General features: G+C 38.6%; 2 protein-coding genes across 2 annotated transcripts; both read right to left on the reverse strand.

Annotated features, from left to right (window-relative positions):
- Positions 1–2,839, reverse strand: tnni1b (troponin I type 1b (skeletal, slow)). Its single transcript, XM_084738406.1, has 5 exons — positions 2,798–2,839; positions 2,582–2,713; positions 2,352–2,441; positions 1,319–1,495; positions 1–325 (listed from the first exon to the last, which is right to left on the reverse strand). The coding sequence occupies exons 1-5, from the start codon at positions 2,804–2,806 to the stop codon at positions 221–223; spliced, it is 513 nt and encodes a 170-aa protein (XP_084594532.1). The 5' UTR covers positions 2,807–2,839; the 3' UTR covers positions 1–220.
- An 8,451-nt stretch (positions 2,840–11,290) lies between these two features.
- On the reverse strand, positions 11,291–17,109 carry csrp1b (cysteine and glycine-rich protein 1b). The gene is made up of 6 exons (XM_084738421.1): positions 16,969–17,109; positions 14,683–14,792; positions 14,041–14,209; positions 13,593–13,722; positions 13,381–13,474; positions 11,291–11,988 (listed from the first exon to the last, which is right to left on the reverse strand). The coding sequence occupies exons 2-6, from the start codon at positions 14,789–14,791 to the stop codon at positions 11,912–11,914; spliced, it is 579 nt and encodes a 192-aa protein (XP_084594547.1). The 5' UTR covers position 14,792; positions 16,969–17,109; the 3' UTR covers positions 11,291–11,911.
- Between the last annotated feature and the right edge of the window lie 3,757 nt (positions 17,110–20,866).

The raw sequence follows: 20,866 nt of genomic DNA on the forward strand, positions 1-20,866 counted from the left end.
GAGACTGCACATACTGTGTTTATTTCAGTGACAATGAAAAACAAAACAGAAAACTTTGGAAAATGTGTTGAATATAAAATACCTCAAAAATTTCTGTAACCCTGTGAAGTAGTGGAGAGTTTATTGATGGATGTTTTGTACTATATTCTACGCTCTTTGGTTTCTAAGTGACGGTATTTGACACAAGATGAAAGCCAGCTGTTTCTTCAGTAACATCGGTTTACTGATTGGCTCCCTTTGCCGCATCAAACATCTTCTTGCGGCCCTCCATGCCCGACATGGCCTCCACGTTCTTCCTCCAGTCGCTCACCTCCACCGTCTTCTCCTGCACAGAGACAGAGAGGCGGTTACTTCAAGTTTATACAGATTAGATTTTGAGCATTAATGTAGCAGCATTGTGTGCGTTATAATCCGAGCTTCTTTGTTTTGGTAGCTGGTCCGACCCATAAATCTGGTCTGTACGGTATGAAGTTTGACCATACCATGATGCCGTGGTCGAGAACTTTGACCTTGATATGACGTTACAACGAAACATTAAAAGCACAGGTAGAAGAACCATTAATGTCAAAGCTTTGCCAAGTTTGTAGATATGTGGCAAACAGACTGCATACAGACAGATTTGGTTTTAGCTTGTTTGTTAGAATTTGCTACAGAGCACACAATGAAGAGGAGAGGGGTTTTGAAAAAAGATCAGTGGTTCAGGTTTAAGAAGTCTGCAAATCATGTCAGACAACAGTGGTTATAAGTGGTGGTAATACATGACATACTGGAGAAAAGGTTTTGAATTATTTTTGTGTATTGCACCAGTTTTACACATTAAACTTTCCTCTATAAAAAACCTATGTGAAATATGTGCCAGTAATACAGTTAAGAGTACAATAATAGCTGTCATTTAATTGTCAAATCACTGCATTTACCCCTGTAGAAGAATTTATATTGACATTAAAAAAAAAACCTATACTGTTACTGCTGTGATATCCATTTTTGGCCAGACTGCCCAGCCCTGTGTTTGACAGTGTTTCTCTTTATTAATCACTGATGGGATGTAGAATCCTTGTTTAACATAATCTGATGAGTTGACCTTTGCACCGGTGGTTTCTTTTTGCTTTGGCAAGTTGAGAAAGCTGATTAGTCAGTTTCACACTTTGGCAGTCACGCTTGATGTGGACATCAGCCAAAGCCTTAAAGTGCAAACATAAATTATCGCCGCGGAGAACATCACAGCTGCACCTTGTGTGGGAATAAATCAGGATCGTGTCATTGTCCTCTCGCCAGAAACATCTCCTCGTTTTTAGGTTTTTTATTTTCTTGAACTCACCTTTTCTGTGTCCTCCTTCTTGACTGATTTAAGGTTAGCTCTCAGGTCCAAAGAGACCTTGTGTTTGGAGCCCAGCAGTGAGCGCAGGATGGCGTCGGCAGAGACCCTCACCCTCCTCAGGTTGGGCCTCTTAAATTTCCCTCGCAGGTCCAGCACCTTGATGTTTAGGTCTTTGATCTGTGGAGAAAGTCGGGAGGAAGTTAAGGTCAACTTGCCACTGATGGTCTCAGATTGTTATTTAGCTTTTAGCTACGTGTCACATGTATTGTATCACATGTATGGTGGAACAATACTTGCATTACCCATAAATATGTGTATGACACCATTAAGGAAAGGATCCCTGCAGAAAGTAAAGAGTAAGATACGTTTTGTTTAACCAGAAACGGTTGTTTTTTTTTTTTTGTTGTCACTAAACTAGCCAGTATAACTTGACAGAAACCGCAATTTTATTGTCATCATCTTTATTCAGACTCAACAGAAAAAAAATAAAACTCACCAACAAAGTCTTTGCTCGTCCCACTGCTCCAACAATCACCAACCGTGGTTTGGTTGAAATAAACACTTCATTCACGGTGTTAGATGTCAAAATATCGAGACAGGAGCGAGACAAAGGTTGGACATCAGAGAAGCAGTGGGGACAGACACAGAGAGGAGCCAGACTGTTCTCACATCTGATGCGGTGAATTAAGGTTTTATTTCAACCAAACAACCAGATTCTGTGATTGTTGGAGCAGTGGAACGAGCCGGGAGTGGCAGTTTCTGTAAATGGAGCAGGGTTTATCAAAACTGTTTGCCTGGGGCAAGTAAAGTGCCGTGTTGGGCAAGTAAATGTAGCACTATTTTAATTAATGATGGACAGTGTGGATGAGATGGGATGGACATTTTACAGACATTGCAGCTTTAGATTAAACATGATGAATAACCTTTGTCTTTGTTGTTATTTGATAACTGTTAATAGATTAAACCATTTGTTGTTGATGTGGAAATCATCAATGCTGTTCATTGTCATCTTTCTTTGTTAGTGTTGCGTTACCTCTCTGTTGTTGTGCAAGACTTTGGCTTCAATATCGTACCGCTCCTCGTCCACCACGTCTATTTTGGCATGCAGCTCTTCACACAACGTCTGTATAGAAAATAACAAGGATTTGGATGTTAATTTTCTCACCTCCTGACTGTGAAATAACAGATCTTAAGCAATACAACAAATTTACAGAGTTTTAGTTTGAGAATATGAACAACTCTGAGGTAAATGCATAATCGTACCTGCAGTTCTGCTATGGACATGCCGCTGGTCTGTATAGGAGGAGATTTTTCTTCCAGGTATTTTTCCTTCTGCTCCTCTTTTTCTTCCATCTCCTGCTCCAGCTCCTCTTTGGCCTTGGCGACCATCAAGCTCTGACATACAGCAAACACAAAGTGAGTTTTATTTACCGTGTTTCTGTCTGAAGACGGCCTGTGCAAATTGGACTGAGGACTCACCTTCAGCATGAGCTTGCGAGAGGCTGAGATTTTAGATTTCCTCTGCAAAAAGAACGATTTTTTTTAAATTTAGCGTGACATGTTAAATGTAAATCGGCTATAATCCTCAAGGGATAGTTCAGATGATTTGAAGTGTGGCTGTATGAGGCACTTATCCATAGTTGGTGTATCACCTCCAGTAGATGACAGCTGCCACACCCTCAGTTAGAGGAAGTGGCAGGAGTCCCAGCGTAGGAGTATTTTCACAGCATATACTTTAACACCAGACCGTATTTTCTCACGATTTTCTGCTGTTAAATAAGCCAGATATCACTCTCTCCAAACCAACCAAACCCCATCAAACCTCGACCTGCTGGTTTGTTTGTATTGTTGTGTGACTCTGGTGAATCTGATCTGACCTTTTAAAACAGAAGTCACAAAATAACACAGCAAGCTACCTGATGGCGGCAGGGGTAAAGTAGAAGACTCCCGTGCTCTGTGTGGTAAAATACTGTTTTTGGCTGTTGAGTCTGGTGACTTATGTAACAGGCGTTTCCCTTTGGAAAAGCCTGTCTGATAAAGCGGTGAAAATATTCTAAATATAGCGATTTGTTGCTGATCCTGTCCACAACAGTTCATTGCTTATGTTCGATGCTGGTGCACCTGTCCGCTTCTCCAAACTGGGAGCTGTGGTTCACCACAGTCTACTGTAGGTAATACACAGACTATCCTCACACAGCCCACTTCAAATATTCTGAACTGTCACTTTTATTTGTGTTAAATAATTTGGATTTCTTGGTGAGTTTTGTCCTGTGAAATCTTACCTCCGGTCTGTGGGCAGAAAGTGAAGAAAAGTAGCATTAGCACTCAGTTTCAGACAGCAAAAAACATAATCAGTTGTATCCCATAGCTGCCATATTGCCATATGTGTTTCTATAGATAAATCCCATGTGCTGTATGGAACTGATACTCTGATTAGGAAATGGAAACAATAACAGAAATACAATACACTTACGCTTTCTCAGGCATCTTGGCTATTTCAATTCCCCCTGGAAGACAAAAATAAAACCCTTAGTCTCTGAAGTGCTCAATGGTCCGGGGACCACTTGGGTCTAGTCCCCCGATGGGTCTTAACTCTGGTTTCCCTTTTAGCTCCACTATAGATACATTCCACCACACAGAGTCGACCGGATAGTGTTACAAGAATGTATACAGTATATATATGAAGAGAATTACATTGATCTTCGTCATCTAGTGTTGATTGTTACTCCATTACTTTAAATTTTCTGCAGCGATGTTCTGTGAATTATATATCGAACTGCTAAAGGATGTTTTGTCTATCAGGCGCTGTTGTGTCGCACTCGTAGACAGGCCTGCTGGACAGAGTCACGCAGTCACCTCTCAGCGCTGATAGCACACACTAACACACTCATCTGCCAGAAAGTGAAGTGATGGCAGACGGGAAGAAGCATGCAAGGCCCCGGTTCAACACAGATAACATTACCTGGTTTCACCCCCACTTTTCCACTGGATAAAGACACAAATATAGACGGGGTCCCCGATTCTCAGAACAGTTACAGACTGAAGCTTTTTAGGAATGCAGACTGGACTTTACCAAGCAAGTGGCCCGTTGGTAACTATTATAAAGAGGAAAAAGGATCAAAATAATGTGCATGTGCAGTTATTTTCATTATTGATTAATCTGCTGATTATTTTCTTGATTGGTCTGTAAGATATCAAGCTGCTTGTTTTGTCTCACCAACATTTCATAACCTAAATATATTCAGGTTATTACCACAAGAAAAACAACTTATACTCACAATTTAAAAGCTGGAATCAGGAAATATTTGGCCTTTTTGCTTAAAAAGTGCCTTATAGATTAATTGATTGTCCAAATAGTTGCTGAGATTATTTATGTTGATGCCTTTGCCTTTAATATTTCTTGGTGAAATGAATTAAGCCACTATAGGAAGTATTTCCAATCAATGAATGGGAATAATAATTTATTCACTGGTTTGGCCAAAAAATAGACACTTTTGTTTTGGTATTTTATCCCTAAATAGTTATTATCACTATAATTGCAGTATTTATCAATATAGCAATATATACCTTTATATACTTTAATAGAAGATTTTTTCCATGTCCATTCATTGTTACACATTTAAATGACTTTTGATCATTATCAAATTAACAATGATTTATAGCGAATTGTCATAGCTGTAGCAGATTAAACCTTTTTAATGTAATTAAAACTGAAGCAATTACTTGACTGACAGAAAAGTGATTGGGATCTATTATGATAATTGATAAATGGGCTGCATTCACACAGAGCTTTTCTGGTCTTCCAGCAACTCAAAGCACTGTACACTACATACCAACATTCACCCCTGCACACACACACACACTCACACACACACACACACACACACACACACACACACACACACACACACACACCAATGGCACAGCCTGAATTTTGGACGGGAGAAGCTGAGGATTGAATCGCCGATCTTACGATGAGTAGTCGACCCGCTCTACCTCTCAGCCACAGCCTCCCAACAATTAATAGTTTAGTATAATTTTAAGCACAAACGGCAAAATAAATCTACTGATTCCATTTTCTCAAGCCTGAATATTTGCTCGTTTCTTCTTCTATGATAGAAAATAGAGAATCTTTGGATTGTTGGTCAGACAAGATGAGATATTTTTAAGAAGTCAACGTGAGCTCTGGGTACTTGTGATGGGTTGATATCGATGACTTTCTGTAGAAGATTGATAAGATTGATCGAGAAAACCATCAGTAGAGTAATCAAAAAATACAGCCCCGAATTTAAGTTTGGTTAGACTTTGATTCCAAATACCATTTAATGTCTAATCTAATCGATCAAATGGTTGATGATTATGGTAGATATTATATTTGTCTGATCAAACCACCGCAATCTTCAAGTGATGTCTATCAGTTTAATTGATTAGGCTATAGGTGTAGCAAAGATTGATGGTCTTACCTCCCTGTGTTGTTGCTGTGGATGCAGACAGACACAAAGTGATGGAGAGAAGAAAGTACCAGAATATTTATCTCCTTCTCCCCTTTGTCCCTCCTCTCTATCACAAGGAGACTTAAATAGAAACACACACACACACACACACACACACACACACACACACACACACACACACACACACACGAGAGGGGTGGGGGTGGTGTCAGGATAACAGTGATTGTGATGCTTGTCTTGTGTTGACAGATCATGGCTCTCTGCTTCTTTATAATAATGTGTGTGAACTTTTCAATGTGCCAGGATGAGATAAACAGCATCCGCGTCGAGTTTCACAGTTTTTCAGTCATTTATCAATCTGTTTTTTCCCCGTTTTCCATGCTGCGATCTTCTGTACTCTTGAACGTCAGCTTTGTTCATCCCGGCAGACAGCTGCTGCGCGTTCTTATTTTCTCCCATCCTGAAACAAACTCTCAGCAGCCATGTTCAAAGTTTGTCTTGTTCCTGCAGGTGAATTTCTGAGATTTTCTTTGCCTTTTGAGATCGATATCGCAGACATGCTCTGTGCCCTCCCAGACTGAAGGGCCCCCTCGGTCTGATTAGGATAATAGCTGCAGACAATGCTAAGCCCTGGTTTTAAGACAGGAATGCAGTTTCCAGTATACATTTAGCTAAAGCCGACCAACTAAACATAGACAAACGTCAGCACCATATGATGCTGCCACTCTTTGATACTGGTGGGTCCCAGTTTGCTTTGTATTCTGGGTTTGTGCAGAGCAATCTGTAAACACAGATGAATGTCTGTCTGTGTGAAGCGCTGAGTTCACTCCTGCAAGGACAATAAGTCCTTAAATTAATCCATCAGATCACTTGTGTCTGGTTTGTGTTTGTGTTGTTGATTTAATTGTCTTCAGCTTGTAGCAGCAGTCCAGTTTGGCAGTTGGTCACATAGATAGAAACACTTGTTAGTGACGCTGCAGCTTTGATCTCAATCAAAGCTTTGGACCGACTGACATCACTATTCATAGAGCCGCACCGCAAACATGACTGTGTGATTTAATCCGAGTTGTTGGAATAGAAATGAAGAAAAGCCTTGTTTTCCTGCACAGCAAGTGTTTGTATCATGAGGCCAGAAAAAATAATAATAAAAACAATATTAATGAATTTTATCGGAGAAAAGTAGCAAATAGTGATTAGAATTGTTGCGAGGCATGTATGTGATAAATAAACTGTAACATTTATTTTCTGTTGGTATGACTATCATTACTTTAATTTTATTTTTTGTTATTATTTTTGTTATATCATGACAAAGAACATACCACACCCACAACTGAGAAACAAGTTTCACTCAGATATTCAATAGGATCTATCAGTGCTTGAAAGTAACTATGTAACTTCTAAATTACAAAAAAGATGCAATTGTAATCTGTTAAATTACTGCAAAAAATATTTAATTAAATTATATTTATATTAAAATGTCTTTGATTACATTTAAATTTTCCACTGGAGATCTGCACTGCACTGTACTTCTTGTTGAAGTCAGTTTTTTTTTTCAAGCAAAAATGCCAAACATTCACAGGTTTCAATGTTTGTAAAATATGCATATTTGCTGTTTTTCGAACTAAAAAGGACATTGAAGATGTCCTCTTGGGCTTTTTCATTATGATACTAGTTGAGGAAATAATCTCTTACAAAAAAGTCCTCCAGGACAATTCATTATTAATAATCTGCAGATTAATGAAAATAATCTTTACTCGCTGCCTTAATTTGGCTGCTAAATCTGTTTCCTGGATTGAAAAAGGTAATTAAAATGCTTTCAAAAGTAAGTCGTCTCTTCTTTGGCAACACTGGGGAGGTTTTCAAGAGTTTTTTTTTTTTTAAGACGTTGTGAATGAATATTTCAACAGTGTGTGCCAGTCACTTCTTCAGCACTTCTGTAAAAGATAATGACTGAGATTCTAGGAAAAGTTTGAGTAGCGAACACAACAGAGAAAGAAACTCGTCTCAGTAAACTGTTTGGACTTCTTAAGACTCCAGAACAGTCTCTGTTTGTGTTGCAGCTGGTAGAGTTTATCTGACACTTATGTAAGATCTGTGTCCCATTGTTGGAGCATTATATGTAGGAATTTATTGTATTTTATTTATTTTTTATTTTAGATATTTGTTAGATCATAAACCAAGCTAGTCAGAATTAATCATTTGGTCTATAAAATGTCCAAAAATGGTGAAAATGCATATCACAATTTCTACAGAGCCCAAAGTGATGTCTTCAAATTGCTTCTTTTGTCCCAAGCAACAGTCCAAAACCCAAAGACTCTTCATTTACTGTCATTAATGACAAAGAAAAGCATAATTTATGAGGCAGGAACCAGCAAATGTTTGACATTTTTGCCTCAAAAATTTCTAAATGATCAAAATAGGCAGCAAATCATTTTGTTTTGATCAATTAATTGACTTATAGTTACAGCTCTGTTCCCTTATTTGGTGTTTTGATGATGGCTGTGAAGGGTACCGGTGAACTTGTCAGTCAGAAATCTCCCACTGGTGTAACACTGATCTGACATCTGGTGACAGCAAAGGCCGCAAAATGATTCAAAACATTCCTCACACCACTCCGTGACCTCTTCTCTGGAGGCGTCTGCATCGTCATGCTCCTCTCGCTCATTCATTCATCAATTTTTCCTTTAATTTGTGGCCTGTTTGTATTTTGCATATTGTAATGATTAAAAACAGCGTCTACTGATGAATTTCCCTCTTCACTGAACACGTGCTTTACACTTGTGGAAACATATGCGTGGCTGCTGCTGCATTGTTTCCTGCGTACGGTGGAGCAGCAGGCGGCTCAATGGGATAACTGGCGAGCTGTCAGACCCCACTGACTGTGACCTGCTGGGACACCGACCCTGCTGCGTATTACAGTTTCATATTTATAGTCGCTGTGTGTTGTTTAAACTTGCATCAAGGATGGGACCTCCTATGGGAAATACTGTTTCACACTGAATCAGTCTTTATAGTGAAATTAATCTGTGGATGTGTGAGATAATTGCGTCTGCTCTGTCTGTAATGTATCCTCTTAATCTTTTTTTATTGGTGGAGTTGGATTATTAAAATCTGCGGGACTGTTCTTTTGCTCTCGCTGAGTCAGGACTTTAAAGTCCCTGATGCTGATTTGATTTATGACACTGAATCCAGCCTGTTGGCTCGTGGCAGCTGATTATAATTCCACAGTATATATGGCAGCAGGATTAACAAAGTGCTGTGTGTGTTTGCTGGACTGTCTCTTGGAAACTGAACACATATAGGCCTATACAAATACCAGTGAATTAGAATGTATAGCAGCTCACTGTACAGTAGTTTTCACATGTGACGCTTGCTGTAAAGTAGGCTATATAATACAAGATTCTGTCCAAGAGAGAAATTAAAAATGTTCAGTTTAAGATTTCTTATTTAAGATTTAGTATTAAAAGTATACTATGCAGGATTTTCCTGGTGCCTGTATCTGCAGAAACCCTCCCCTCTGCCTCGGTTTTCTCATTTTCTCATTATTTTGCCGTATTTGGGATATTTTACCATTTTTATTTGAGATCATGGGAATGAGTCTCAACAACCATTGACCTGTCTGATGTATTTACAAACAGCAGCTGACAAATCCTGCATATTCTGCCTTTAATATAAAGCCCGATATGAGAGGGGATTGATGCCCCTCTAGTTTCTCTTCCTTCACCTGTCAGACCGTCTGCTCTCACATGGCACATGCAGTTTACAATATAACATATAATATTTACCATCAAAATTTGTTGTAGTTTTTAAAGTAATGGGTTCTTGATTTCAAACACAGGTAGACAAAAGCAGGCTTCCTATTTCTAGCTGCTGACTATTGTTCGCTGGCTGAAATGATGACTGTCATTAGCAGATTTTAGCTGCAACACTTAAAGCTATAATGGGTTTAAAGTTTGGGCCAACTTACCCAAAACCAATAGACATTTTTCACAGCAGTCATTTTGACATGAAATCGTAAACACCAGTGTCCCTTTAACACCTGTGATTACCTGACTATTTCACATCCGCAGTGAAAACGGTCTATACATGGCAGGACAGAGCTGCTAACATTAAGCCAAACACTTACAGCATCCAGGACCAACCTCCACACTGTGTGGGAAGGATACACAGTGGATGTGCCAGTCATGAACTGAGCTTTTTTAAATGTAACCTGTAACCCCTAAGAAACAATGCAGTATGAAATTTTTCTTGGAGGTGATCCTCGGTTACTCCTGTAGGTAGTAAGCTGGTTACCCAGGCATGCAAACACTTGCAGCTTAATGTCGGAGTAGACCTTAAACTTTTGCTTTGTGTTTTTTGGTTTTCAGAATTATTACAACCCCATGCACAGCACTTCATGTGCGTGTACATGTGGAGAAATCCAATCCTAGACAGACTGGTAGGGATGTTGATGATCAAATGATTATTAAGAATTTAACTGATTAAAAATGTATTAATCAATAATGTAAAAAATAATAATAATCGGTAGTGGCAGTAATTGTACCTAATTTGGATTTTTTTTTTCTGGTGGACCCCCATGTTGAATAAGGAAACTTAAAATTAAAATGAGAACAAAAAATAAAATAAATTATGAATTATTAATGATTAATCGATTGTTTGCATTATCAACTATCAGTGAAGGAAATGCGTACAGTTGCTAGGCAACCCTGTCCAGCTATGACTGGACAAACACTGTTTGAGGAAGTTTTTAAAGTTTTTTTAATGACAAAACAAACTTTAGAAATGTTGTAATTAATACAAAATAACTAAATGAAAGCCTTTTCACTTTGTATGATGAATTTTACATGGTAAATTATATGCAACTAACTCATTATAATTGCCTTTTATTTTTAATGTGAACGAGAAATAAATGAATCATTTCTCCTGACTGACTGTAAAGCTCAGGTCTCTGTGCTGCCCTCTGGTGGGTGAAGGGCTGAAATGAATAACCTATATGTCCATTGTATTTTCATATTACAGCTGGACATCTTGAGCAAACATCCAGTTTAAGATGTCTGCAAGATCAGAGATAAACTAATTTTTGTTCCACTTATTATAATTATGATTATTAATGAGCATAAACATATGAAGGCTCAGGAACAGACCCCAGTGTTATTCTCTAATCTTTGCCTGTATTTCAGACATTGTTTTTGCTGTTGACTTGACTCACATTTAGTCAGAGCCAAAACAAACGGCCTCGCCCACAACCAGCGCCACCACAACCAGCACCACCAGCACAGCTGCCTGGCTCTCTGGTCACTGTGCCAACCACTCGGCGCAGGCAGAGACGGGGCCGAGCACTGCGACTCTGTTGTTCACCACAACAGCTGACATTTAGCTCAGTTTGATCATGATTACAAGGAATAACAAGCACACCCAAGACCGCGTAAACATGCGCGCTGATTTCATCAGACCAGAAACACATAAAGAACAATAACAGATGTGTAAGCCATGCCAAATTTGACATCACAGGCGAATATTTCTTATTTGTTTTGCTTGATATTTATTTTGTGTCTCAGCAACAGTGCATATCTTAAGACGGTATGTACATCATTTGATGTGTACAGCAGAAAATAAGGCTTTATGTTGAGTAGCAAGATGAGAGGCAGTTTTTTTCACAGCCGTCAGTCTTGAAACATGTTGCTCTTACTTTGTTCTCGCTCAGACTCATTCAGATAATAATCAAATTCGGCATTTGCCAAACTCCTCTCTGTTATTATAGTGCAAATATGTCTCAGTATTTATTGCAACAGCAGAGTTTAACTTGTTTTCTGAAAGAACACAGGCAGCTCAGTTTAAACACACACAATGTGCACATCCAAACCCAGAGAAGTTAGTGTGTTGAAATAAAATATTTAGCAGGATATATTATATTTCAACCAGTCAAAAATGAGATATTCAAATGCAACACAGAGAGCAAAATCTGCCTGGTGAACTCGTACAAAAAGCTGCGTATTGTGTGTTTCCTCTTTTCATTTCTCCTTGCCTGTAGCTGGAGTGAAAGGGCAGAGTAAAATAGGCTGAGTATTGACTGAAGGATCCTGAAAGCGATGATATTAGAACGCAAATGTCGGTCCCAGGTGAGCCGAGGCCTCAGGCTTTACTGGGAATGAGCCAGAGCTCCTGCCCCCTGACCAAAGCCGAATCCCTTGGGACCAAAGTTCTTTGCGTAGCAACCTGTGAATGACACGACAGAGACCGAGAAACAACAAATCATTTATTACACCTGAATTTGCAGATCCATATACCAGAACCACAGAGTGTTTTAGTTGCCAGTCAGTTTATTTAATGTAGGTTACTGACAAACATGAAGTCTTGTTCAAACATGAATAAAAAATATACTAAATGGCAAAAGGTCAGAGGGGCGGCTGACCTATTGGGTGTCTGTCTTAAATAATTTAGAGCAGCTGCTTCTGCTCTGCAGGTTGAGATTCAGATGGTACTAGTTGAGGTTAAAGGTCCAGTGTGTTAGATTTACAGGGATTTATTGGCAAAACATGGGAAAAATAGAATATAATACTCATACGTATGTTTTTATTAGTGTAGCATCACCTGAAAGTATAATCACAAAGGGTTCTCCCCTTATAGTCGACTTATAGTCGACCACATTTTCATCTATGCATTAGTCGCAGAAAAAAAAAATCTTCAACTCTATTTGGGAGCTGCACCTCGCCATTAGACCCGGTCCTATTAGACTGGGACACAGCTTCCGAGACCGATGGAGGCAAGTTTTACAACTGGTAATACAGTCCCGAGGTGATTTACAGCGGCTCCGACCAGGACTGTGACTCTGGGGACGATGAACACATGTGGGTTCAGGCGGGGACGGGAGGCGTGACGCGGTAGAGGAGCAAGTTTGTAACTTATCAAGTTAATTTGTAAGTACTCTTCCACAGAGGCCACCGTGTTTCACCGCCTAGTTACTATAATAGCCAAGAACGACCAGTACAAACACTGACTCCAGATACAGCCTTTCGTCTTTCGCAACAATTTCGTGGCCACCGTAGGTTCTGGCACACGCTTGGAAAGAGTGAGTGAGACAAGGCATTTGCAATCTCCAAGCTCGCCGCTAGATGCCACCTAATCCTACACACTGGTCCTTTAACTTAACCACTGACATCTGAAGTACAATTATACTTGCTATCACAAAACAACTGCATGCACTGCAATATAATAATTTATTAATTTGAGAATTCAAGTTATTATTTTATTTATTTATTTTATTTATTTATTTATTTATTTAATCTTCCTCCAGGACAAGAAAGTCAACCTTATCTCTTTGTGAAAAATGTCCATTATCATGTCCCCCAGGTGATGTTTTTGTTCAACAGTCCAAGATCTCAAAGATATTCAATTTACTATCGTATAAGTTAAAGAAAATCAGGAAATCCTCACATTTTTGAAACTAGACCAAGGAAATGTTTGGATTTTTTTCTGAAAACTAAACAACTGATTATCAGAATAGATGCTGATTAATTTTCCGTCCGTCAGCTAATTTAACTATCAACCAATCATTGAATCATCAGTGAGTCATCAATCATCAATCAACCCTTGCTGATAGACACAGACCTTTACAGAAGATCTCTCCGTCTCTATCAGCGACGGTCGTGGATTCGAGTCCTTTGCCACAGTTGGCGCAGCGAAAGCAGCCTTTGTGCCAGGACTGATGAGAGAGCAGAGACGTGGTTAAAGCTCAGAAATACAGAAAACTGACAAGTTATCCACTTTTCTTGTTCATTTTAAGTACAACTGATACAACAATACACATAAATCGTTCTTACGTTGCCTCCTCCGATAACCTTCTCGGCTGCGTACACTGTTTTCCCACATCGAGGACACACATCTGAGCCTGCGGCTTTCTGGGCAAACTTTGAGGCGTTGGGGTTGTTTGTGGGGCGATGAGGAGCTTGTCTGTCAAGAAAAAAAACAGATTTAAAGAAGACGGCAAGGAAACACAGAGACTCCTGCTGCTTCTCTAAAATGGGGTCTTCAACGGAAACCAATACTCATCTAATCCCACCTCAAAACATCCAGACTATCCCTTTAAGAGCAACTAATACAGATGTGTGTAAATGTAGTTTTGTTTGTGGATTTTTTTCTTTTCAAAAAGGTAAAAGTCAAACATTTTATGAAATGTTCTTTATCATTCTTTAACCTGGCTGTGCAGTGTAGAGCTTAATACTGCCCTCACTAGTTAAAATAACAGGAGGAAGTGCCATATTTGCTCACACTTCAGGCTTGATTCCAAGTCCCTCTCCTGTGTCCATGCTCAGAGTGCCGGCTCCACCTCCAAAGCCGTAGCCTTTTGGTCCATATTTCTTGCCATAGCATGATTTACAGTAGATCTCGTCCACATGAACGGCCACTGTTGTGCTGTCCAAGTTCTTCTTACAGACCACTGACAGCAAAGACAAAAACAAAAAACAAATTAAAAGTGCAATCATATAATTATTTCTTTTTCTGCAGCTCGCAGCCCACCCAACAAACTAAACTCAGAAACAATTCCTGACATTTTTTTTCTGAGCTGTTTAGCAATGACATAACCACAAACTATGTGTGACATTTTAAAGAAGAAAATGGCATACCACTAAGTGCTTAGCGGGCTCAGATAAATGCTTGTCTGTGCTGGAGGGGGAGTTTGTGTACCTTCCTCTGCCATATAAGGGAAACCGAGCCTTTGTCACATGTTTCCACTGCCTCCGTATAAGGAGTGAGTTGTCTGAGCAAAAACCTGCAGATGCTCACTTTCCTCCTCCGATGCCAAATACTCTGCATTCCCCCCCGATACTCCCGGTGATTTCAGAGTTGTTTACGTGCTTTGGGGAGTCGGAGGACGCATAAAGCAGATTACCTGAGAACTTTAATACTTACTGCACAGAAAACAGGATTTGTGCCAGCTCTTCCCCTCACACTGCACTTCCTCAGCGAAGTAGACGGCTTTCTGGCAGCAGCCGCACTTGTTTCCTCCTCCGAAAGGCATTCTGTGTAAGCATGCAGAAGAGGGGAGCCTGTTGTGTACATTTCTCATTCGCTGTATATATAATAACGTCTGGAGTACACATCGGTGTTACTCAGCAGACAGGAGCCATCTGCAACACTTCAGGCTAGATGCAACAATACCTATAAAAGGAGAAGTACCAGTTTGCTATGATACACTGCTCATTCTTTCCCTCTTTGTGTTTCAGTGCAGTGGTGTGAGTGGATATCTGAAGGACGGTTCTCTCGTGATTGTAAAATGCAAAGTGTCTGCACCAACTTTGAGTTTCAAATGCGTGTTGCGCGATGTTGTCATCGCACACAGAATGTCCGCAATCTATGAGGTCGCTGTGGATAAACAGGAAATTCCTCACATTTCATTTTGTAATCACACGTTAAATAGTCATGACCTCAGACAACCCAACAAGCTATGATACACATTGTCTGAGTTACTCAAGCAATATTTTAGAGAATAATAAATAAAAGCATTGCTTAGGGATCTGTTAAGAGGTCTTTTTACAGCAGCACTTTTTTTCAAGGTTACTTCTTATCTGCTTTTCCTGCTGATGCTAAGAAACTGTGTTGGAGCATAATTTAATTCCATCCAACACAAAAAGAGGAAATTTCCAACTTTTAGGGCTCCTAGCTGTGTGCAAACCAGCAAAACTTTATAGGTCTTTGATTAAAACTTTGTCTCTAAATCTAAAAAGAGTCTTGCTTTCATTGAAATTTATTCTTGATTTGATCAATATGATGTTTGTTTTAAATAAATGATCATATTTTCTCTTTAACACTTAATCAAAAACCAATGAAGCATCAGGACCTGAACTTACTGATAACTTCTCACTATTAAACTGAGCAGTATTACAGATGCTGTAGTTCAGCAAACAGTTGAAAAAAGTCGTAACTAAAGCAAAACTAACTACTCCAACTAAAGCTTTGCTGCTTTTTTTGTTTTAAATTTATAATGTACAATACATGACACAAAATTCTGACAAAATATAATACAAAAAAGTCAAACACCCACTTGAGTTTATTGCAAAAAATGCTCCGTGTTCACCGGTCATAGGGCTGGACAATTAGTTGAAATTATATTGAAATTGTAATATGGGATCCTATATTTTTTGAATCAAAGGGGGTGCAAAATTTAAATTTAAAGTGTGTTGAAATACTATTTAAATTAAATATTGTGGTGCTGCAGAGATGTCCTGACCTGACCTGATACAGATCCCCACAGAACCCACACTATATTTTTTTTGTTTGTGAAAATAAAAAAAAATGTTAAAATTATGATTCCCTGTAATATTGACAGTCATATTACAATATCAGTCAAAATAAGTTCAATTAAATCCTTTTTTCAAAATCATTCAGCCCCAAATGTAACTTTGTCTCTAAATCTGATCTAACATTTTAGCAAAGAAATGATATTTTTGTTGTGTTTTATTCTTAAATTTGACCATTTTGATCATAAAAGTGTTATACTTTCTCTTTAAATGAAGTCTTTTTGTGCACACGTCAATGAAACATTAAGACACGAACTTACTAACAACTTGTCACTTTTAAATTGAGCAGCGCTGAGAAGATACTTTGAAATCATAACTTTGCAAGCTGCCAGTTACTTCACACATGAAAAACAGCAAAGCTACCGAGAGAGAGAAATCTACTTCGGTACTTAGAAAAAGTGGTTCAAACTACTTTATAAAAAGTGATCAGATTGACAAAGTACATGTCATTCATAATTATACCAAAATATAATAAAAAAGGTCACATGCCAGCTAAAAAAATGCCACGATAATTGTATTTCTTTGGGTTTTGTATGACCTGTGAAGGAGGTCATACTTAAACAAAACCAAAAATAGACATGTTAGCTTTGGTTGTTTATACAGTATCAATCATTTAGTAGTGACACAATGGAAAAAAAAACATTTCTGTCATTTTATGGCCCCAGATTATTTGTAGTTTCAGTTATCTACACAGAAAAGGCAAAAATAAAAAAAACCCTACTTGAATCATCATGTAAATATGATGTCATATGTATGTAAATATGAATATAGTTGAAGTACAGGAACCTGCTGCAAAATGTAGTTAAACTACTAGTTTAATTACACGTAGTTCACTACTCCAACACCAAAATTAAGACATTTAATATGTTTTCTTTATCTACAACTCAAACAAACATACCTGTAGTGAGGTGAAAGGCTGATCCTCTCTGTGGTGTTAATAAGAGATGACTGAGTGAGGAGACACGCTGGTCTGATGAAGAGAAGCAGAGGGAGGCTGAGTGACACCAGGCTGAACTGAGGGAGGAGTCAGGACACCGAGACAAACGGAGAGAGAGAGAAGAAGGGAGGAAACTGAGGAGAAAGATAGTGAGAGCAGTTACTGATGGACGGCGTCAGAGAGGGATACCCGCCAGTTCCCGTTTATTAAACTGTTTTACATGAAGTCATAGAACTTCCTGCCAGAAAACGTCAGAATTAAATGTTAAAGCAACAGATGGACGACAGCTTGTCATTTCCATGAAGGAGTCCTCACAGTTCAGGTTCAAGGTAATTCTCCACATTAGCGACCCCAAATGGAAAGAAGAGGTAATGATTTTGAGTTTTGAGGACTTGAAGTAATGAGGCAAGATATAACAAATACAGAATATTACACTAAATTACTTTGAATTACTTTGAATGAACAAGGTGTTTGAATTTTTTCAAGCCTTACTTTTTGAAAAGGTGACAGCCTTATCCTGTAGTCAATATTTTTATATTTACAATGGATCAGATGGTTCTGTGTATGTGAAAGGGGGGAAACTCATAGACTCTACACCTGTACAGCTGTATTCAGCTCTACAGAGCATTTCAGTGTTTTTCAGCTCATTGTGTTTGTTTTCTGCACCATGACTTCACAGTTTTGGTTAGTAAATCTTGAAACTTACTCACTCACAGCTAAAAATAATTAATCAAACTGTTAAAATCTATAATTTGATAATTGATTAAAAGATAAAATAGTTTTTCATTCAAAAATAGCTAAAAAAAAAATTTAGATTTCCTGCTTTTCTCTGCCTTTTTTAATTTTGTCTATCCAAAACCTAAAGATTTTCAGTTTAATACAATATTAAACTGAAAATCTTTAGGTTTTGGATAGACAAAACAAGACATTAACTTGAACTTAGAAAACAGTGAAAAATGACTATCCCAGATTGTCAGACATTTTTAGATAGATAGTTTCAACCCTAGACTAAACATGACAGTAAATTTTAGTCTTATTTATTTGTTATATTTATCAGCAAAAAAGAAGTCACTCTAATATTTCGTTGGACCACCTTTAGCTTTGATTATAGCACCCATTCGCCATGGCATCATTTCGATAAGCTTATAGTGTCACAACATTTATTTCTGTCCAGAGTTGCATTAATATTTTGCCAAGATCTTGTTTGATGATGGGAAAGTCTTCTCCAGCACATCCCAAAGATTCACAATGGGGTTAAGGTCTGGACTCTGTGGTGGACAATCCATGTGTAAAAATTATGTCTCACTCTCTGAACCTCTCTTTCACAATTTGACCCAGATGAATCCTGGCTTTGTCATCTTGGAATATGCCCGTACTGTCAGGGAAGAAAAAAATCAATTGATGGAAAAACCTGCTCATTCAGTAGATTCAGGTAGTGAGCTGACCTCATTTTTTGGTTTCTGAAACTCAACTTGAGCAACTGAAGCAACCCCAGATCATAACACTGCCCCCACAGGCTTGTACCCCTCTCTTCTTACCCTGATGCCCCCATAACTCTGGAACAGGGTAAATCTGAACTCATCAGACCACACGACCTTTTTCCATTGCTCCAGAGTCCAATCTTTATGCTCTCTAGCAAACTGAAGCCTTTTTTTTCGATTAGCCTCACTGATATGTGGTTTTCTTAAGGCTACACAGCTGTTTAGTCCCAATCCCTTCAGCTCTCTTCACACTGTGTTTGTAGAAATGCTCTTACTTTCACTAGCCGTGAGTTCTACTGTTGATTTTTTCTGATTTGATTTCACCAAACATTTAAGTGATCTCCAATCACATTCAAGATTTTTTTCCGACCACATTTCTAGGTTTTAATAATGTGTTGGACAGTTCTTAACTGAATCTTAGTAGTTTCATCCGTCTCCTTAGTTGTTTTCTTTGCTTGATGCTGGTCAATAATTTGACCCTTCTTAAACAGAATAACATCTTTTCCACGACCACAGGATATGTCTTCTGACATGGTTGTTTGAGAAATGAGAAGCTCCTCACTGCATCAGTTGGGTTAAATAACTTGTTTCCAGCTGAAACATATTAATCATCGCAGTAATGATCCAATGGAAGGCTCTAACCTGTTTGCTTAGTTAAATCCAGTTGGTGACTTCTTTTTGTCCAGGGAGTGTATAATACATGTTAAAGGACCAAACAAAATATTTCTAAAGTTGCTTCGTACTTTGAGAACCCCTGCTTTAGCAGCTAAACAGACAGATGTTTCACTCAGGAGTGGGAGAAGACCAGAACTGAGCTAAAGGAAGAATGAATATTGGACTTGTGTTCATTTGGTGGCTAGAAATACAACTTCAGCTGAATGCTAATTTTACCCCAGATATATGCAACTGTTGCTCTCAAGTTTGTTTTTAAAGCTTGTCCCCAAAAATGCATCAATGCATCATCAGTGAAAAAAACCTATTAAAATCATGATGACAAACACAAAATGTTTTCTTACATCTGGAGAATTTGTGGGTCAGAACATCCCTGCAGCACTACAGCACAGTTCATTATGATGCTGTTTCATCACACATTTTTCCTTTATCAAAAAATTGCTGCTTCTGCGATCTGGATATTGCACTGGGTCGAGTTGTGATTTCAGTAATATTCAGATCAACTGTGCAGCCCTCGCCGTTTATTTGTAAATCATTTTCTGAGATATCAGCAGGCACCCTGGTGATTCTCTGCCAGGCCTGTAATGCAGCCATCTTCCCTTCTCATTTGTTTCAAGGAATTTTCTCTTCTTTTTCTTTTCTCTCTGTCTAGTCTTAAGTAAGTGAAACACATGATCAGTTGGATTGAGGTCAGATGACTGACTTGGCAAGTCAGAAGCATTCCACTGTTTGGCACTAAAAACCTCCTTGGATGCTTTCTATGTCAGTTTAGTATCATTTGTCCTGCTGCTTATCTTAAAATTTGTTCACCAAATATGGATTTAAACAACATCTGACTAAAGCTGAAAGTTCACTGTGGCCTCATAGTCATCGAGTCCAAAACTAGTATGTTTTGCTAAGCTAGTCCGCAGTCAACCTTTTATTTCATAATAACAGCAGTATTTCTTTGAGATTCTTGCTCTTAGCCATGTCTGACATTTTCTCCTTGACAGCTCCTGCTGTGAATTTGTCTGTGGGGTCGTGCATACTGCATGCTCTCATGAAATACTCGGAGACTTTGTTTGTTGGATGTGTGCGCTCCCTTCTGTCTCTTGCAACCATTAAGAAAGCAGAGAGCATGATAAGCGGATGTCCTATAAATCTGTCAGATTGAAGAAGCAGAAGCGCTGCCTTACAAGGTGTTTCTGCAGAAAGCTTGATCTGCTCCCTCTCGCTCGGTGGATTACTCACCATGTGAGATCTTCACGATGGATTTAAGTGATCTGTGTGACTCGGGGGCCAATCAGTAATGTTGCTGTAATCAGTTCACACATATTGATGAAACCACACTTATTATCATTTTTATACTTACTATATTAGTGGTATGTTTTCTTTGGTTGTATACGATACCATACCATGACCAAAGAGTACATTTGTAACAGGGATATTTTGCTTGGACATCCCTGAGTTAGTGAGCTGAAATCTGTTGTATGATTTATTTTTAAAAAATAGATTACAGTATAATAATATCTGTGGGGTCTTTGCCACATTTATGAGGAAAAATGGTGTGTTGCAATCCACACAAACCAAAATTAGGACCATATTTCTTCATGTGTGCACAGTTGCATTCAGTTACATTGTTTTATTCATTTTTTTTTTTTTTTTGGTTTATTTAAAACAGGGACAGGGTACAATAAATGTATTACATAAATATAGCACAATGCTAA

The sequence above is a fragment of the Lutjanus erythropterus genome, chromosome 2, assembly GCF_056507025.1.
Source record: "Lutjanus erythropterus isolate fLutEry1 chromosome 2, fLutEry1.hap2, whole genome shotgun sequence".
Lineage (NCBI taxonomy): Eukaryota > Metazoa > Chordata > Actinopteri > Lutjaniformes > Lutjanidae > Lutjanus > Lutjanus erythropterus.

Bases quoted from the DNA above. Each gene is read 5' to 3' on its own strand.
- tnni1b (XM_084738406.1), bottom strand. The intron at 2,442-2,581 runs GTACGATTATGC...TTTTCTATACAG, and splicing joins TGTCCATAGCAGAACTGCAG to ACGTTGTGTGAAGAGCTGCA. The intron at 326-1,318 runs GTGAGTTCAAGA...GTCTCTGTGCAG, and splicing joins AGAAGGAGGACACAGAAAAG to GAGAAGACGGTGGAGGTGAG.
- csrp1b (XM_084738421.1), bottom strand. From the start codon at position 14,791: ATGCCTTTCGGAGGAGGAAACAAGTGCGGCTGCTGCCAGAAAGCCGTC. The intron at 14,210-14,682 runs GTAAGTATTAAA...CTTTGCTGTCAG, and splicing joins CAAATCCTGTTTTCTGTGCA to TGGTCTGTAAGAAGAACTTG. The intron at 11,989-13,380 runs GTCTGTGTCTAT...TGTCATTCACAG, and splicing joins CGGAGAGATCTTCTGTAAAG to GTTGCTACGCAAAGAACTTT.